At 33.8% G+C, this 18478-nt stretch overlaps 1 protein-coding gene across 1 annotated transcript; it reads left to right on the forward strand.

Moving 5' to 3' along the window:
• Positions 1-56: 56 nt before the first annotated feature.
• Positions 57-16061, forward strand: LOC100369928 (protein brambleberry-like). Its single transcript, XM_006819653.2, has 13 exons — positions 57-394; positions 1799-1927; positions 3003-3188; positions 3444-3548; positions 4484-4601; positions 5850-5966; positions 6174-6353; positions 8984-9190; positions 9566-9713; positions 10202-10266; positions 11071-11148; positions 12505-12859; positions 15432-16061. The coding sequence occupies exons 1-13, from the start codon at positions 143-145 to the stop codon at positions 15553-15555; spliced, it is 2064 nt and encodes a 687-aa protein (XP_006819716.1). The 5' UTR covers positions 57-142; the 3' UTR covers positions 15556-16061.
• The last annotated feature ends 2417 nt before the right edge of the window (positions 16062-18478 follow it).

The following is an 18478-nucleotide window of genomic DNA, read 5'->3' on the forward strand; positions in this document are numbered from 1 at the left end:
GAGTAAACCCTTTGACCTTTAAATCCAGGGAACCAATAGTGACGCTTGTAACACAACCTACCAATCAAGGACGTTTTAACAAAAGGCGCCAATTTCAGATGAAGTCACACGCGAGTTCATTTCCACGACTATTGACAACTTGATGCAGTTCTTCAACATAATTATGGCGAATGTACGTTTTCTTTCTCTGTTTATTCTTGTACTATTATGTCGTCTCTCAGAAAGTTTTTTGTTCTGGGCTTCCGACACTGATGAAAAAGAAACAAAAGTACCAAAAGCTTATCCCGTTAAAGGACACGCCCCGTTCGAAATGAAAACGGATGATGAAAAATTTTCGGCAGTGGCTCTTCAATACTTGTCAGAGTTATCCGAATTAGATTTGTGTCACCATGAGGTAAGAATACAACATATTTACTTATAAATAGTGATGAATTGTGTATAAAAATAGTGTGCAGATGATATCATAATTTGTGTAATTTGTCACGTAAGGGTTGAATCAATTACTTATAAGGAGAGGTGAGAGGTGGCAAGAGAATTAGTGTAATGTCTCGAGAATATGGGGTAAAGTAACGCAAAGGGTTTCTTTTGTAAATTATTATCATTTCATTTGTAATATTCTTGTAGGGTCAAACAATTTTGAGAGGGTTAAAGTGTTTTACAAATAATTTTGGAGGGGACATCCAACAACCCTCCTAATTTAATTACATATGCCCCTTGAGAAACCTATTTGCAGGTTCATATGCAATTAAATTGGGTTAGAGTTAGTGTCAGGGTGTTAAGTTTTTTACAGATATTTCCAAAAAGTATTTTCTTCCACCCCAAGAAAAAAAATATTGAAGAGAATAGATTACTGTAAAATGGCTAATTTTCACTGGGTTTAAATTTCACTGATTTACCATTTCAGGCATATTCAGTGGGTTTTAAATTCACGGTTTTATCATTTAGATAATGCATTCTATGCTAAATTTTACATATTCACTGGGTTTTAATTTAGCGCCTTTTCCAGTCAGCGAAATAAGCTAAATTAAAACCCAGTGAATAATTAACCCTTTTACAGTATTAGCAATATACATGTACTTGTTTACTTCTCCTGCAAATGGAAAACTGGAAGTGGTGAAATAGGCACAGACCATTGAGCTTACTATAGAGATTAACATTATAAATGCAACATTAATTACTTTAACAAAAAATCTACTTTAATGGTTCAAACGCAAAATAACAAGGACACGGAAAGGGTCACCCTCACCCCTCACCCCTAACACTCCAGTCCCTGCAATGGGTGAGGGGGCCCCTAAGGGACTTTTACTAGCGACACTGGTAATTAATGGTGTTGGTGTAGAGCAAGGGTGCAAGGTTGAGGTGGATGCATGTAATGCATTTTAAATACGACACTAGTAAATAAGTTTAATGTTTTAAACCCTAACTGATGCTAAAACTCAAAATATATAGAGCTCTAATCTTTACAGTTATAAGCTAGGTTTAATCCCAGTGGGAACTTGGCCAGAGATGACCATTCATATTCACTCCTACACAGTAAATGTTGTCTTAGTTACAGACTAATGTTTTTAACCTTATAGCCCGTATTAAAATGCTGTGCATGAATGCAATTAATAGAATGGAATGGAGTAATTCACTTTATTACAGAGTATCATCATAAATTTAATGTTCCTTTTTTTGGTATATAAATAATAGGTTCCCAAATGTATAATCTTAGATATTCACTAGCATCATATGCAATTATAATTTGCAATTCCAATTAATTTTTTTTGAAAAATCCATTGTACATTTTTTATTTAAGGTGATTGCAGAATTAAAAGATGCGTGCAATGATATCACAGAAGAGGAACTTGCAAAACTTGGTGTTGCTCTGTTAAACTGTCAGTCGCAAGCTGAAGGTCGTACTACCTACACATGTACTGAAGATATGGTAAGATAAATAGTTTTCCCTACATCCAATGAACTCCCCTATTCTGGCAAGCATGTATGAGTTTTGACCTGATCCAGGGATCTCGCCACACTGCTCGAGGGTGGTCAATCCTGACCGGTAATCAAAATTGGCGACCACCACGGAAACCCGATCTGATAGGTGATTTTCTGTTCACTGTATGATCTGGTGTGATGCATGAAGTATGCGGTTCGTATGACTGCAGCAAAAATGAAATGATTTGATTTTCAACCTGAATGAACCTGAATATGACATTGAGCTATGTTACTTAATCAAAATTCTATATCAAATGTGTTTAGCGCATTAAGTGTAGAAATACTCCAAAAATGTTTTTAATGTCACTACAACACTATGACCTTGGGTTTTTCAATTTATTCAATTTCACACTAAACGTGGGATCTCGCAGTGAACGGTAAGTTGTCCATTGCCATATGCAGAAAATGCCGTTAGTGACGCTTCAGAGTTCTTGATGCGTTCCAATCAGGAATCCAGGAATCCAAGAAATTACCATATTATGTTTTTGTATGCCTTTATCTCCACAGCAATCAATATTGTCATCTTTCTTTATATGGGACTAATACCTCGTACATGTGTAGAAATACCACAACCACTGCCCTCAAAGTTTCAGTTTAATAAGTTTTCTGTAATAGAAATGACACAACCTTATAATGTTGAACATGTGAAAAATGACATTAATATAAAAACATTATTTTTTTTAATAGTTTTAAATCAAATTTATATTGTTATACTGTAAATGCAATAATATTCGCTAGTAATAAAATTTCGCTATTCCCATTGATAAGTGAAATTCGCTAAATTATGTCTATGTGAATTTGAACATTGTTTCCCTGCCAAGTTTGGGAATTTAATATCCAGTGTAATTCCACAAAGCAGCAAAAAGGTGAAATTTAATTTCTGTGAAAGTAAATAGTTTTATAGTAATCAGACTTGTCACTTTTAGATGGGATTTACTTTCATTTTTTTTCAAATTAAATTAATTGATTGATTAATTAATTAATGCCAAGTGATTCTAAAGGAATGCAATTGTTATTCACAGAGCATTGGTGATTGTACTTCTAGCATGGATTCTAATACGTGGAATGCCTATCATATAATAAGCAACCGTGCGAGGGCGGTATGCTATGCTGTAAGACAACAACATTTCCAATATAAAACCCAGAATGCCGTAAATCAATTAGCACTTACAGCAGAGGGACAACTACACCTCATGAAACATTTACATGTAAGTCTGCTACCCTTGGATTCAGTTGGTCAGTAAAAGTAAATTTTAAAGTTGTGTGAATGTGTTTTAGATGGTTGTGTAGTTTGATTTGATAATATTTTTTCGTGATGATAAGGAAGTACTGTTGTGGCTGAGAGTGTTGCAAAAGTGTTGAGAAATTTCTGCTTTTCTAACCAGAACAAGAAATGTTTTTCTAAATAGATGCAATAAAGTTTTTTTTTTGTTTTTTTTTAAATCTTAATATTTTTTTTTTAGGAAAATCATGAAAACTTGATTGAGTCTACAGATAAAGTCATCAACACAATGACAACTGGACAACGGGAATTGATTGGAAAACAAGAAAGACTAAAAGCATCTCAGGTTACATGCTTTTTTATTTAATTTGCATAAAACAGACTTCTATACTGTAAAATATTTTCGCTTAGAATTAATTTTTGCTATTTTCGCTGAATGAATGATTCAGTGAAAATAAAACCCAGTGAATATACCTTTTTTCCTATAATTTAAATTCAAATTGTCGAAAATCAGTGAAAATAAATTCCATACAATACACCCAAAAAGTCTTTTCAGCGAAAATTAATTCTACTAAAAATAAATTATTTCACAGTATATTGTCTTTAATTAAATTATATTTGAATAGGAGCTGTTTATGTGTGCATGTTTTTGTTAAGTGCTCACAAGTCACGATCGGTTATTACGAACACAAGGTATTATGAATGTGTTCTCATCTCCAGGGAGCATGCGTTTTGTAGGCATGTGTATGTCTGTGTAATCTCTACTGGGTTTTGTGAACAGCGTAACATAAAACAATAGTTTATTTATTTATTTGAAAAGACCTACGGGCATTTACAGTCCCATTTACAGGCTCCTCGCTTACACATACATCAAAATACAATAAATAACATATACAATAAAAAACGTATACATTTAAAATATCTGAACTTAAGAATTAACTGATGTACCTTAGATTTAAAACGGCTAAAATTACTAAAAATATCAAGTTCTGAACCATTCCGCAATAAATAGTGTAAAGGTCACGGAAAACTGATCATTTGTTTTAATGGTAGCTAACTACTTTCAGAACATACAATGAAATGCGCCCCCAGTGGTGAAATATTGAATTTCAATCATTTGTTGGCAGGAGTGAAATTAATTAGACATGCAAATTATCCAGATCACAAAATGACGGTCATGGGGGGGGGGGGGGGTAGTTTGGAGGAAAAATATCTTGTTAGGATGAAGTGGACATCTTTTATGATCACGTATTTGTCGGTAACGATGACTTTTCATTACAGGTTCAGATGCAAAGTCACATTGTTGATAATCTTCGTATTTTGACAGAAGAAAAATCCCTGATTGCCGCTGGACATAAAGAATTTGCTGAAAGAACGGAATATTTACGGGAGTTACTTGGTAAAGGCATGGGTGTAACAATGTTTTAATGTTTTCAATAAACGTCATAATACATATGAAAGTATAGATAGTAAGAATACAATTATCCTCGGGGGCGGAGCTACGTCACGGCCGTTCTACGTTGCTAAGACGGGCACCACTGTACATGCATTTCTATGGGCTCTGTGCGCGCTGCTGTGGAACGCAATTATTGGAATAGAAATATCTTTTTATGACTGTTTCTTACCTTCTGGCTCCTGGGTAAATAACAAAAAAAGTTGTATACAGTGAACCTTTTCACCACCAGTTCCCTCTTTTCATCACAAATTAACAATATAGTCTGCACGCTCCTTCAGAAGATTAGGACAAAAATATCTAACCAAAAATTGAGTCAAATTTTGTCTGTTGGCTCCGAAATTAGTGTTTAATTCCAGAAATACTGTAAAATGACTAATTTTCACTGGGTTTAAATTTCACTGATTTACCATTTCGGGCATATTCAGTGGGTTTTAAATTCACGGTTTCGTCATTTAGATAATGTGTTCTATGCTAAATTTTACATATTCACTGTGTTTTAATTTAGCGCATTTTTCCAGTTAGCGAAATAAGCTAAATTAAAACCCAGTGAATAATTACCCCCTCTACAGTATTGAAGAATATCAGAAAAAAGTGCAGTATTTATACAAATTGGTAAATACAATAAGCTTTCATTGAAATTAAATTACCAGTAATTGCACGTTTGACTCAAGAGCTCAACATTGTCTATGCCCCTTAGTGTGCTCAGGCTTGTATGCCTTCTTCTGACATAGCAAATGCAACCGCCCACTTTTTCAAAATGAGGCACTTACTGATGAATAGTGTTGAACTAATTCCATAATATTAATTAGAACTGATGATGTTACAACACCATTTTCGAATTAGCCATTTTTAAATCTAATTGCTATTTCGGATTTAGCTAAACATTTTTATATATATAAACTTCACATAAATACAGACTACTGACAACTAATAAAATGAATCCTATTGTTCGTGTTGTGTGCACTCTGGATCTGTTTTCTGTAATCCTTTAAATTCTTAATTCAGAACTCCATTTGCTCTTTCTTTTACGCGAGACATTGATTTCCAAAGACAGTTAAACTTCTCATAAAATACAACAGAAAGATTGTTTGAGTTTACAGAATTTCCTGTAATGTATTCAGTGCATTTGTAAGTCTTCATTGATTGAGATGCTTATAGTGATAATGAACAGCTGAAATTGTATATTATCAGAAACTACAAGTAACGAATTGATATCACAAGGTTCAGACGCCAAAGAAAATCATGCTCAATTACTTGAAGATCTGTCGGTAATACGCGATCGTGCTGGTGAAATATGGACTAAAATTGGTGAGACATCTCATAGCTTATTCATTAATTTGGCTTCTAAAGAGAACACCTGTTGCTATGCAATTTTATTTCGTCATGTGATCCACAAAATCCAATCACAAGTAGTGACTGATACCACTTTCATTATGCAAATATATATTTTAGTCATGTGATTGACATTAGCCAATCAAGAACTAGCATAATTACATACATTTGCTTCTATTGTAGAAGGGAGTTCTCAGAATATAATGGATTATCATGACGAAAGCCGACAATATTACGAAAACACTCTTGAGAATCTAAGAAAGATGAATGAAACTGCCAACCATGTTTTAGTATTCCTTAGTAATATGCAAAGTGGGATTGATAAGAAGCTCAGTTGGATCTCATCAGTGTTGGGAGGAACTGGTATGTAAACACTATGAATTTTAACCTTTGAACCCAAAAGTCAAATTTTGTCATTTATACAAGCGATTGTCCGTCGTCCGTGTTAACTTTTTCAACTTCTTCTTGAAAACTACAAGCCTGAATGCTTTGATGCTTGGTATATATGTACCGGTCATGTCATTCATGGAGAAATTATCAGGAATGCTATAGCGATTATGAACAAACTCCAAGATTACTGGGTCCAATATGTGTAATGTGACCCATGAAAATGTTCACTGCTACTGGAAGGTCAGCTGAGTGTCTCTCATCAATGCGTCTTTTGCCAACGAATGAAACAAATCAATATACACAAATATGACTTGCAACTAATTTATTCCAGTCCCAATATCGCGTGACAAGTAACGATTGACTGCAAACAAACAAAAACAGTCAATAAGCAAATTGCTGTACATAACAATTCATACAGTAAAATACAGCATACCATAAACTACATGACTTGGGAAACAGCGCCCTCAAGCGGTTAAATTCACATTCACTAAATTCTTACAGTAAATATTCATACAGAGCAAATCTGACATAAACACAGAAAACACCGAATTAATAAAGCAGTCAAGTGTAACATCAACGAGAATGAATAAATGTGCTGTAAATAGCAGATAGTTTAATCGATCATACACAATTATATGATGTAATGTTCACTGCACAAGTTATTGCATGATAATCAATATGCACTTGTATCGAGCAGCAGGGAAAGTTTCAGCACATATAAAACCCAGCAAATTGCAAGAAATGTTATTCTCACCGTATTTATAGATTGACCCAGCAACCAACACAATTCTGAGACTTTCAATCAGTCAGGATTAGGAGTGCTGGATGGCAGTAAAGCAGACTACTTTCACAGAGCTTCACACACAACTTTCTGTCAGCCATCATTTCGGAGTCACTGACCTTGGCTTACCCAAACCTGCCACTAGAGGCGCTGTTTACTTAAACTAACAATTACATACATGTGCATCTTGTATAATAAAGTACACTAACTATTTTGTGGCGACTAAACACTATAGTCTCAATAACAAACATAATAACAAACATAATAACAATGAATAAATAACAGGTCGGTACCTCAGGTAAACCTTACTTAGATTTGTTCATTTCATGATGTCTTCAATTCTTTAATTTAGATTTTTTGTTGATTTTGGGGTAAAAAGTGATATTTTCGACTTTTTGCTGAAAACCACATGTCTGATTACTTTGATATTATACATATAAGAACTACAGGTGGGCCTTTCTCAGATTTGTTCTTTTTGTGATATTTTCAATTCTTTAATTGAAAAGTGCATTGCTAACAGCGGAGCTATCTCAACTGAGAGGCTGCATGTTTACAAAATAATTTAATACCTGTAAGCAATATGAAATTATGTCTATCTGGGTCAAAATTACTGTAAAAATTTGCAGCCAAAACTTAAGAAGGAAAAATTGGGTAGTTTAGAATTCTTGTTGAAAACAGCAAGTCTGATTGCTTTGATACTGTACATATTGTTCATTTTCTAATGACATCTTTAGTTCTTTAATTGTAACATGCATTGCTAAGAGCGGAGTTATCTCACCTGAGAGGTTGCTCGTTTTTTTCAAATTATACATGTTAGAATGTGTCCATGACAATTAATTTCTGTTGATACTCTGTACTAGACCAGCTAATAATTCACTCTCAATAGACCATTTTCTGTTCACTGCGAGATCCTGCTTTATGCATGAAATTGAATGTAAAAACAGGACAAACAAAGTCGTAGTGGCGACAAGCACGAAACTATTTTTGGGGATATTTCCATGCCTAATTGTGTACTGTACTCATTTGATGATGGTCAATTTTGATGAAGTAAGGGTATTCAAATGCAATATTTCCCTGTCGAAGATCATCTTTCGATGTGAGCTACAAAATTGAAGTTCAAAATCAAATCGTTCAGAGCAAAATCAAATCGGCAGATGTTCGGTTGGCCTCTTTCACACAACTTCCGATCTCACAGTTGAATGGAAAATCACCCAATACAATCAATGCTTTTTAGTTCACATTAATTTATTTTGCATGAATAACATTTCCCTTAATCCCAACAGCGACTGTCATTAACAATGACTTATTGTTTAACTAGATCATTAAAGTACGACTTGACATACATCTCTCTAAGATACAAACACATTCACTCCAGCCGTGGAAATTGTTATTGTTTTATATAATTCCACAAAGAATTGTAGAATTTCTCATGTTGAACCGAAATTTACATAAATGGTCTGTTCTGCCAGTCCTTTATAATTATCACCATATTCTAATGCGTAGCATTACTTGTAAACTACATGTACATCCCAAAATGAAAGACAACTTTTGGCCTAACCTGTTCTACATGACTATATCGCATAAAATTGTCTGGGGTGTACAATCTTTTGCACATGCCTACTTTCATTCTTTGGGAAGTATTCCACTCCTGTCCTGGCTTGTATAATGTAACCACTGCCTATCCGGAATAATTTATAGCAAGGAATGCTCCTCAGAATAGACCAGGTGTGGTAATTTCGCATCGAACAAAAATTTAAGAATTATAAAAATGCCAGCTTGTGTATTCGTTGGTCAGAGACTAATAATTGTTTTTTTTTTCTAGGTGACAATGTGGCAGTACTGATGACATGCATTTTACATTTATTGTATTTTTTGTTGATTACATTCGTGATGACTTTACTAAAAACTCCAACATTCTCAAGATTTATTCTCCTGCTGATCATCCCCTTGAACGCAGCATCTCAAATCAGACATAAAACTAGTTTGGGATACATGACGTTAACTTGGTTTATTGCTATCTGTGTTTTGGGTAAGTATTGTTTTGCTCTATGATGAATTTTTCGTAGTATTCATCATGAGTTTGTTATGGCAAAATTCGTTGTCGGTTAATAGGCAGTCTAATTCCTGCATCTTACTCTGTGAAAAATTGAAAAATCATGCGATGATGCGGTTTTAAATTTTGTGTTAAGATTATTACTTTCTGCAACTTTGTGGATTAATGGCTTATTTTGGAGCTTAAATCTGGTAAGTGTGGTATTGTATCTGAAAATTGAATTGCTTATTTTGAGGATCTTTTGAAAGCACAAAAGATCTAAAATTAGCTATTGTAAAACAATGCTGTTCAATCCTAAAGATAATGGATGTATATAAAGTACCGGGGTATTATAATATTTTAATCTTTCAGTAAACTGGCTGTACTTGCTTTTGTGGTCTGCTTTAAGAGGAAAACCCACCCCAGTGAGATCTCAAGGTCCAGACTCTCCCTGTTCATGTGGATTTCAGTCACCCTATAAATCAATTGCATCTCCACTTTCATCTCCGTATGTGACAAAGTAAGTGTGGCCACCTAATAATTAAAATCATTCCTTCCAGTGGGCATGTCTATCTGTCTACCTACCTACCTTCCTACCTACCTACCTACCTACTTACCTGCCTGCCTGCCTGCCTGCCTGCCTGCCTGCCTGCGTTTTGTCTGCATCTTGATACACATGTCTTTCTTCACTTTCATTGCTGTTTTTCTCGCCCATATAACAATATATTCAAATTAAGCAAAATGTTATTGCTGCCTGTGTTTACACATTTGATTTAAATCATGTTCCTAAATCTATTGATTTAGTCATTCTGAAATGAGAAACATAATTAATTTGTTCATTTCATTTTTTACACCCTCTGAAAGTCAAATGAAATGCGTTTTCCATTATTTTAATAATTGCCATTATAGTGCTCATAATTCAGGCACATAAATGTCTTCCATTCCATTGTCCTACTGAATCTTTATTGTAATTACTTCACCCATTGTCTTCCTTTGTTTTCTGTCCAGTCTAACCCCATTACCATCTGGAGTGAAAAAGGCTGTATCTGATGAAGTAAACCATCTCATGAAAGGTGAACATTCCAACTTATTGAACTCTTGAACTAAGAAAAATTGAAAATGAATTGGGGAATGTGGTTTTAATCAATACCACAACAAGATAATGGTTTAAATTTTAATTTAGATCAAAAAAATACCCCCTGAAACAGAAAACATTTTTTTCACTATTAAAAGGTGGTGATCGTCACCCTATGCCATGTGCAGCATACACATCATGTGTAAAATGCATTGTTTACATGACGCACGATGACCACCGCCCCTTTATTCTGAGCGAAAAAGTCAACTTCAGGCTCCATCCCCCAAATGCTTCCTTTCATAATGTGTTCTTTTCCACATAAAATGTTGCGAAAATTTCAAATTTGATAATCATTTGCTAGAAGCAATATCACATTTTGTTTGGCTCAAAATTAAGATTGAATTCAGTGAAAATTGTAAAAACTAAGCAAATTTACAAAAATTTGAATGGGAAAAAATTTGCCAATCGAAGGATTAATGTTGAACAGACTGAATTTTAATTTGCTTTTAGATATTAGTCAAAGATTTCATTGGTCAACAGCATGACCTATCAGTTTTAATTCTGAGCACCAGGATATTTCTGGGTATAATTATAGTGCAACCTTCTTATAATTTTTTCTGTAATTTGTGTCGTAATTTTGGGATAAAGTGAGAATTTTTAAAGGAACTAGTTTCAGAAGGACAGCTTTTGATGTAAAAAAAATATGCACAAGATTTATGGGTTTAGTGATCAAATAATTACTTTTTGTGGAAGGTTCCTAAAATTGATAAGTAGTAAAACTATTACTTGTTTCTTTCTTTAGTTATACTTGATGGATGGAGTCAAGATAATCTACCAAAGAAAACCAAAAAAGCCGCCATCCTTGATAATTGTCACTCTGGTAAGAATATAACTTCCACAAACCAACAATTTTGAACACATTTTTTATTTTCAAATTAAAAATGAATAATTGATAACACGCACCCATTTCTTTTTATGGATTTATTGATAAATAGATGTTATAATTTTTGACTAATATATTTTGTTCGTTTTTGACACTTGTGTGTGAAGCAAACATCAAGACTCGTTGCGTCTGTCTGTCTGTCTGTCTGTCTGTCTGTCTGTCTGTCTGTCTGTCTGTCTGTCTGTCTGTCTGTCTGTCTGTCTGTCTGTCTCTTCTACAGATATCTCAAGAACCGCTGGTCTGATTACAATGAACTTGGTACATTTTGTTAAAAATTTGTGCATAATTAACTTTTTCATTGATATTTTAAGTACCAAACTGCTTGAAATCCATGCATATTAATTAACTTACCGGTATTTGCATAACAATATTAACCAATTTTCTATCTCAAAATCCAATTATTGTATTTCAATAAGATTTCGTATATGGGCAATTTGCACGAGGACAATGTCATGGTTACTTTGGTAATTCAAGCATTCTAATTTGCATAATCATCACATTTCATTGAAATTTTCTTTGGGGTAATCCAGATGTGATTAGTTTAATGTTGAAAACCATGCATATGCATACTTTTACTCTGGAATAAATCAGACTGCAAATCACAGATGTACATTCAAATTTATTTTCTGTGATTATTATCAAACTCAATACTGCGAAGCACATTGTTTTTATGCTTCCCATCTCAAATAGCATACCAATATTAGTCGCCAAGCTAATGAAATGATAATCTTAAATTTTGAATTGATTTTAAATATGCCTCCAATGCACTCACACACAAGTTCTTTCTAAGCTTGCTTTCATTTGTTATTTCCATTTATTAATTTATACTTTAATCTTCCTTCGCATTAATATACCAAAATGGATTTAATTGCAAGAAAGTTATTATTATCTTTTTGATCTTGCTCTTAAATACTATTTAAAACTATTGCTCCTCTGGCAAAAGTTGAAATACCAACTTAATTGGCACTTAAAGCAGGGAGTCATCACCTACGCGTGCGTCAGGTGGCCATAGTGTGTCATTGTTTACAAACAAGTGTCTACCAATGAGTCTTTGCATTCTTAGCGTGTGTTGCGTGGTGACAACCCTCCCGCTTTAATACTAACTTGATTACATGAGAAAAAGCAATTCATTTAGAGACAGAGATTGTTGAAATTTGAAGGAGTGGATCGCGTACACAAGATTTTCTTAGGAACTGAATTATTAGTCTAGCGAATCTGATTGGGAGTCTCTGAAAATGTACTGCCTTAATAATTTACTTTTGATGATTCATTTTTACGTCTTTAAATTTACAGAGTCCAAGCTATTTGACGAGAGTGAGCTCAACAACTCAATTGTTTCCAACATGTCAGACATAACCATTAATAAAATTTTGGAATCAACTGCGCTCAATGCTACATTACAAGAAACCATTGGACATCACTATGATAGTGTCTTTGTTTCAACTTTATCACCTGTTACCCCAAGCAACAGTTGCCAAGCAACACCTCACTCTAATGATACACCTATGCCAACATCGGATGATGATGTGTTCCCGCCCACACCGGGTATTGCGAGGAAACATCTTGGTAAATTACTGAATGAAGTTACTGGATCTCCCAGAAGACGAACTAAAAGTTGTACACCACAAAAGAACAATGCAAACACAAGGTATGTCATGTTTCTGGTTGTTTTTAAATTATGATCAATAAACTAATTATTTATTTATCTGTGTTCCTCCTACTGCATTGGTTAGATCAACACTTTTGTTATCACTTTTTTAGCTCCGCTGTCGACTTTGTCGAGCAGAGCTTATCATATGAGTGATTGTCCGCCGTCGTCGTCCGTGTCAATGTTTTACTTTTCGACTTCTTCTTGAAAACTACAAGCCTGAATGCTTTGATACTTGTTGTATATGTACCTTGGGTAGACCTCTCTCAGATTTGTTCATTTCATGATCATATCTTCAATTCTCTAATTTTGGTGAATATTTTTATCATTTTTGGTAAAAAGTGATATTTTCGACTTCTTGTTAAAAACCAATAGTTCAATTGCTTTGATATTACATATTTAGATACTACATGTGGACCTTTCTCAGATTTGTTCATTTCATGATGGTATCTTCGATTCTATAATTTTGGTGAATAATTTTGTCATTTTTGGTAAAAAGTGATATTTTCGACTTCTTGTAAAAAACCAATAGTCTGATTGCTTTGATATTACATATATAGGTACTACATGTGGACCTCTCAGATTTGTTCATTTTGTAATGATATCTTTAATTCTCTAATTTTGGTGAATATTTTTATCATTTTTGGTAAAAAGTGATATTTTCGACTTCTTGTTAAAAACCGCAAGTGCAATTGCTTTGATATTACATATATAGGTACTACATGTGGACCTCTCTCAGATTTGTTCATTTTGTAATGATATCTTTAATTCTCTAATTTTGGTGAATATTTTTGTCATTTTTGGTAAAAAGTGATATTTTCGACTTCTTGTTAAAAACCGCAAGTGCAATTGCTTTGATATTACATATATAGGTACTACATGTAGACCTCTCTCAGATTTGTTCATTTTGTAATGATATATTTAATTCTCTAATTTTGGTGAATATTTTTATCATTTTTGGTAAAAAGTGATATTTTCGACTTCTTGTTGAAAACCGCAAGTGCAATTGCTTTGATATTACATATATAGGTAGTACATGTGGACCTCTCTCAGATTTGTTCATTTTGTAATGATATCTTTAATTCTCTAATTTTGGTGAATATTTTTATCATTTTTGGTAAAAAGTGATATTTTCGACTTCTTGTTAAAAACCGCAACCGCAAGTGCAATTGCTTTGATATTACATATATAGGTACTACATGTGGACCTCTCTCAGATTTGTTCATTTTGTAATGATATCTTTAATTCTCTAATTTTGGTGAATATTTTTATCATTTTTGGTAAAAAGTGATATTTTCGACTTCTTGTTAAAAACCGCAAGTGCAATTGCTTTGATATTACATATATAGGTACTACATGTGGACCTCTCTCAGATTTGTTCATTTTGTAATGATATATTTAATTCTCTAATTTTGGTGAATATTTTTATCATTTTTGATAAAAAGTGATATTTTCGACTTCTTGTTGAAAACCGCAAGTGCAATTGCTTTGATATTACATATATAGGTAGTACATGTGGACCTCTCTCAGATTTGTTCATTTTGTAATGATATCTTTAATTCTCTAATTTTGGTGAATATTTTTATCATTTTTGGTAAAAAGTGATATTTTCGACTTCTTGTTAAAAACCGCAACCGCAAGTGCAATTGCTTTGATATTACATATATAGGTACTACATGTGGACCTCTCTCAGATTTGTTCATTTTGTAATGATATCTTGAATTCTCTAATTTTGGTGAATATTTTTATCATTTTTGGTAAAAAGTGATATTATCGACTTCTTGTTAAAAACCGCAAGTGCAATTGCTTTGATATTACATATATAGGTAGTACATGTGGACCTCTCTCAGATTTGTTCATTTTGTGATGGTATCTTAAATTCTCAAATTTTGGTGAATATTTTTGTAATTTTTGGTAAAAAGTGATATTTTCGACTTGTTAAAAACCAAAAGTTCAATTGCTTTGATATTACTATATAGATACATGTAGACCTTTCTTAGATTTGTTCATTTCGTGATGGTATCTTCAATTCTCTAATTTTGGTGAATATTTTGATCATTTTTGGTAGAAAGTGTTATTTTCGACTTCTTGTTAAAAACTGTAAGTCCGATTGCTTTGATACTACATGTATACATATTGTTCATTTTCTAATGTCTTCAGTTTTTTAATTGAAATGTGCATTGCTAACAGCGGAGCTATCTCAGCCGATAGACTGCTTGTTTAGTGTTTATATTATTATATAATACATTGTGTATTTGTTTTTCGGTGTGATTCAATATGGCAGTCTGCCTACAATTATTTTTTCCTGAAACCATCATCTGGAAATGTCATTTGACTTTTGATTGTGATGGAAAAGAATTGAGTGAGAAAATCAGCTGGTTCTACAAGATAAAGAAAAACAAGATGAGATGTTTTGTTCTCATACTCATTTATTTATGGAAAAAATATGCTTTTATGTCTTGTGATCAGTGTTGGATCTTCAGCACATGCCCCATCACCCTTTACATCTTTTATCTATGCTTATTCCAGTCTTTATAAAAAGACTTGAAATAAATTTTTCTATCTTTTTCAGCACAACTTTAAGTGCAGGAGGTACTCCACGTAGACCATGTCTGGGAATTACAAAGACTGGGTTACCATGTAAAAGATCTTCTATAAAGAACCAGGATTATTGTACAACACACTTGCCACATTGAAGCTGCCATAAAAAATGCAGTGTTGATAAGTGGTCCTATCTATTGTCGCAGCCGTATTGAAAATGCAGTGTCTGATAAGTGGTCTTATCAAATTGTAGCAGCCATATTAAAAACAACTGTTTTAAGTTGTCTTGTGATCAGATTTTTGAAGAACTGATATTTACATAATCATTCATTGTTTTTTGGGGGTTTAATTTTCCTAGTAATTATATTTTTTATATTTTGAATTTTTTTTGTCCAAAAACTGAAATATTGTGGAATGAATATTATTTGTATTTTGTGCATTTTTTATTTACATGTTAAATTTTTTTTCTTGTTTGTGTTTAATTTTCCTAATAATTACTGGTATATTTTTTATATTTAAATTTGTTTTTGTTCAAACTTAAATATTGTGGGAATGCGTATTATTTGTATTCTGTGCAATTATTTTAATTTACACGTGTTAACTTTGTTTTCTTTAATTCATACTGTGGTTGCAATAAAATTGAATATTTATTATACAATGATTCAATATTCCATTGTTAATTTTTAGAGGAGTCTGATATTTGATAAAATGTACATTCAAAACAAATTGTCCTTAAAAGCTAAAATATTACTTGTTGTCCAATCAAGTATTCTACAAGTAAAGTTGGCTTTTTTTCTTGCCACTGTATATGCTGATGGGAAATCAGTCCTGATAGTTATGTAATTTTCATCCAGGACACAAATTAATGCAAATAGTGGTCCCTGTCAGGTTTAAAAACAGATCGGTCCATTATAATTCACTTTATCTACTATACTGACAGTAATCAATATTTTATTACCGTAAAATCTGTTTTAGAAGCCGCATCCCTGATACAAGCCGCACTCATTCTTTTAAAACAATTGAGAACCAAAACGTTACCATTTCTCATTTCTATAGATGCTCTAATAAAAGCTGCATCCCCTCTGTTGCATTGTCCCATTTTTATAGAATACAGGGCTTCTAATGTAGATTTTGCAGTACATTGAACCTTCTGGTGGCCATTTTGTTTTTCTCTGAAATTCACCATAAATGTGTCAACTGTTTTTTATTAGCATGAGGTTGATTTTATTCAGATGCACACATTTGGTTATTTGGTTTAAAGTTGCCATGGTTTCATTGCATATGACCTGAACCATTTGTGTTCAAAATAGTAAAGACGAGACATAATGGTATGTTAAAGCGAGTGTTGTCACCTGCGCATGCTTGGGAATGGAGTCCCAACAGACGATGACAACACGCGCTAAAAACTCAAGACTCGTGGGTAGATGCTTGTTTGTAAACAATGACACGCTATGGTCATCTGATGCATGTGATTACTCCCCCCCCCCCCCCCCCCTGCTTAATACAATTTTGGCAACCATGTGCATAAAGCCAAAACTGGAGGTAATGTTGCATGGACAACTGCTCGTCTGTCTGTCAAATCTTAAACCATAGGCAGGATTGAAATGATATGTAGCTAACATATCATGAATTAATAAATTTTGTTAAAATGTCGTCATGCATGTGCGACATTTGTGTTGATAAACATCGATTTTCCCATAATACAATGCGCTCTTCAAATGGAAATCACAAGTATAATTTTTAACCTGGGCTCCACTTGCACTGAATACCGCCAGTGACTCCTTCGACATCTTCCAATCACCTAAAAATGACCTAATTAAAGCTTCGAAATAGCTCACTTAGTACTCGTTGATCTGTGCATTAGTCAAAGTTGTCATCTTTGTTTATACGTGACCCATATACCTCGCGCATATGTGGCGAGAAGACTACTGCCCTTTAATGCATTAATTTGACCAAATGATTAAACAAAGCTGAAGTTTGTTTCCGCTTCTTGCGAGCCCAAATGGCATCACCTGGTAAGAGCGGCATTGGAATGTACTATGCGAAGATGGAGGAGTAAATCAAGAGTAAATGGGTGCTCATAATGAATTTACTGACAAATGAGGGAATTTATGAATTCAAGTAAATTATTTAAATCGTGTTCTGTGGGCCAGAATGGCACTAGACAAGTTGAGATTTGTGATATTGGGCATATTATGAACTGGTTCTTATGGTCAATAACAATTTCTTGAAGCTAGCACTGTATCAGTCGATCAAATACTGTAAAAACATGTGCACTAGTCTTCAAAACCTTGTCAGTTATGGGAAAAATATTTTCTGTTTGACCAGAACACAACGTGGGACTACATCCATCTACATGTGGTTGTGGGCCAGGTTCTTTCTGTGCTGAGTGATAATGTAGTACCAGAGTATTTGATGGGCATAATTTACAGGGGTGGGGTGGTGCATTATGGATAGTACTGCCTATCTGTAAAACACAGCTACAAGATCCAGTTTGACAGCCTTTCAACATCGTAGATGCAATATTTGCCAGCTGAAGTCCAGCATGATACTACTGAGGAACCACTTGCTTGCTTTTTATTCACACATTTTTGTGGCCGACAAAAGCAGCAAGGGAGTCTGCCCTATAATAGATCTAATCTGATTGAACCTGTACATCTTGGCAAATCAGTGCAGAATAGAAACTCAAACTTATCGGTACATGCTGCATTACACTCAATTGATTTCCTAGCATTGCTAATTCTAAGACTTGTATCTGCATGTACCAATTTACTCAAAGTGCTTCATAATTAAGGAGTCGTGTACCTATTAAAGATTTGCGTTTTTAGGTTAAATGTTCCACGTATTCACAAAATTATCAGTCAACAGCTGGTTGATAATTGCAAACTGCATCTACATAACTGCCGGCTCTTATTAAATCAATGGAGATCTGTATTGTTAACACATGTCCACAAGACAATCACACAGTTTTTAGGAAACAAGCAAAAGTCGTTATGAGCCCCCACAGAGGACCCAGTGTTCCTGTGTATGGCTTGTGTGCTAGTTATGCCCCAGAAGAGGCACCTTCAAGTACGCCCT

The sequence above is a fragment of the Saccoglossus kowalevskii genome, chromosome 15 (assembly GCF_978046115.1).
Source record: "Saccoglossus kowalevskii chromosome 15, keSacKowa6.1, whole genome shotgun sequence".
Taxonomy (NCBI): Eukaryota; Metazoa; Hemichordata; class Enteropneusta; family Harrimaniidae; genus Saccoglossus; species Saccoglossus kowalevskii.

What these genes read in the sequence shown, in the direction of transcription:
- LOC100369928 (XM_006819653.2), top strand. Translation starts at nt 143, where the DNA reads ATGCAGTTCTTCAACATAATTATGGCGAATGTACGTTTTCTTTCTCTG. An exon ending in ACCTCATGAAACATTTACAT is followed by an intron (nt 3,189 to 3,443) that starts GTAAGTCTGCTA and finishes TTTTTTTTTTAG; the next exon opens with GAAAATCATGAAAACTTGAT. An exon ending in AAAGACTAAAAGCATCTCAG is followed by an intron (nt 3,549 to 4,483) that starts GTTACATGCTTT and finishes TTTTCATTACAG; the next exon opens with GTTCAGATGCAAAGTCACAT.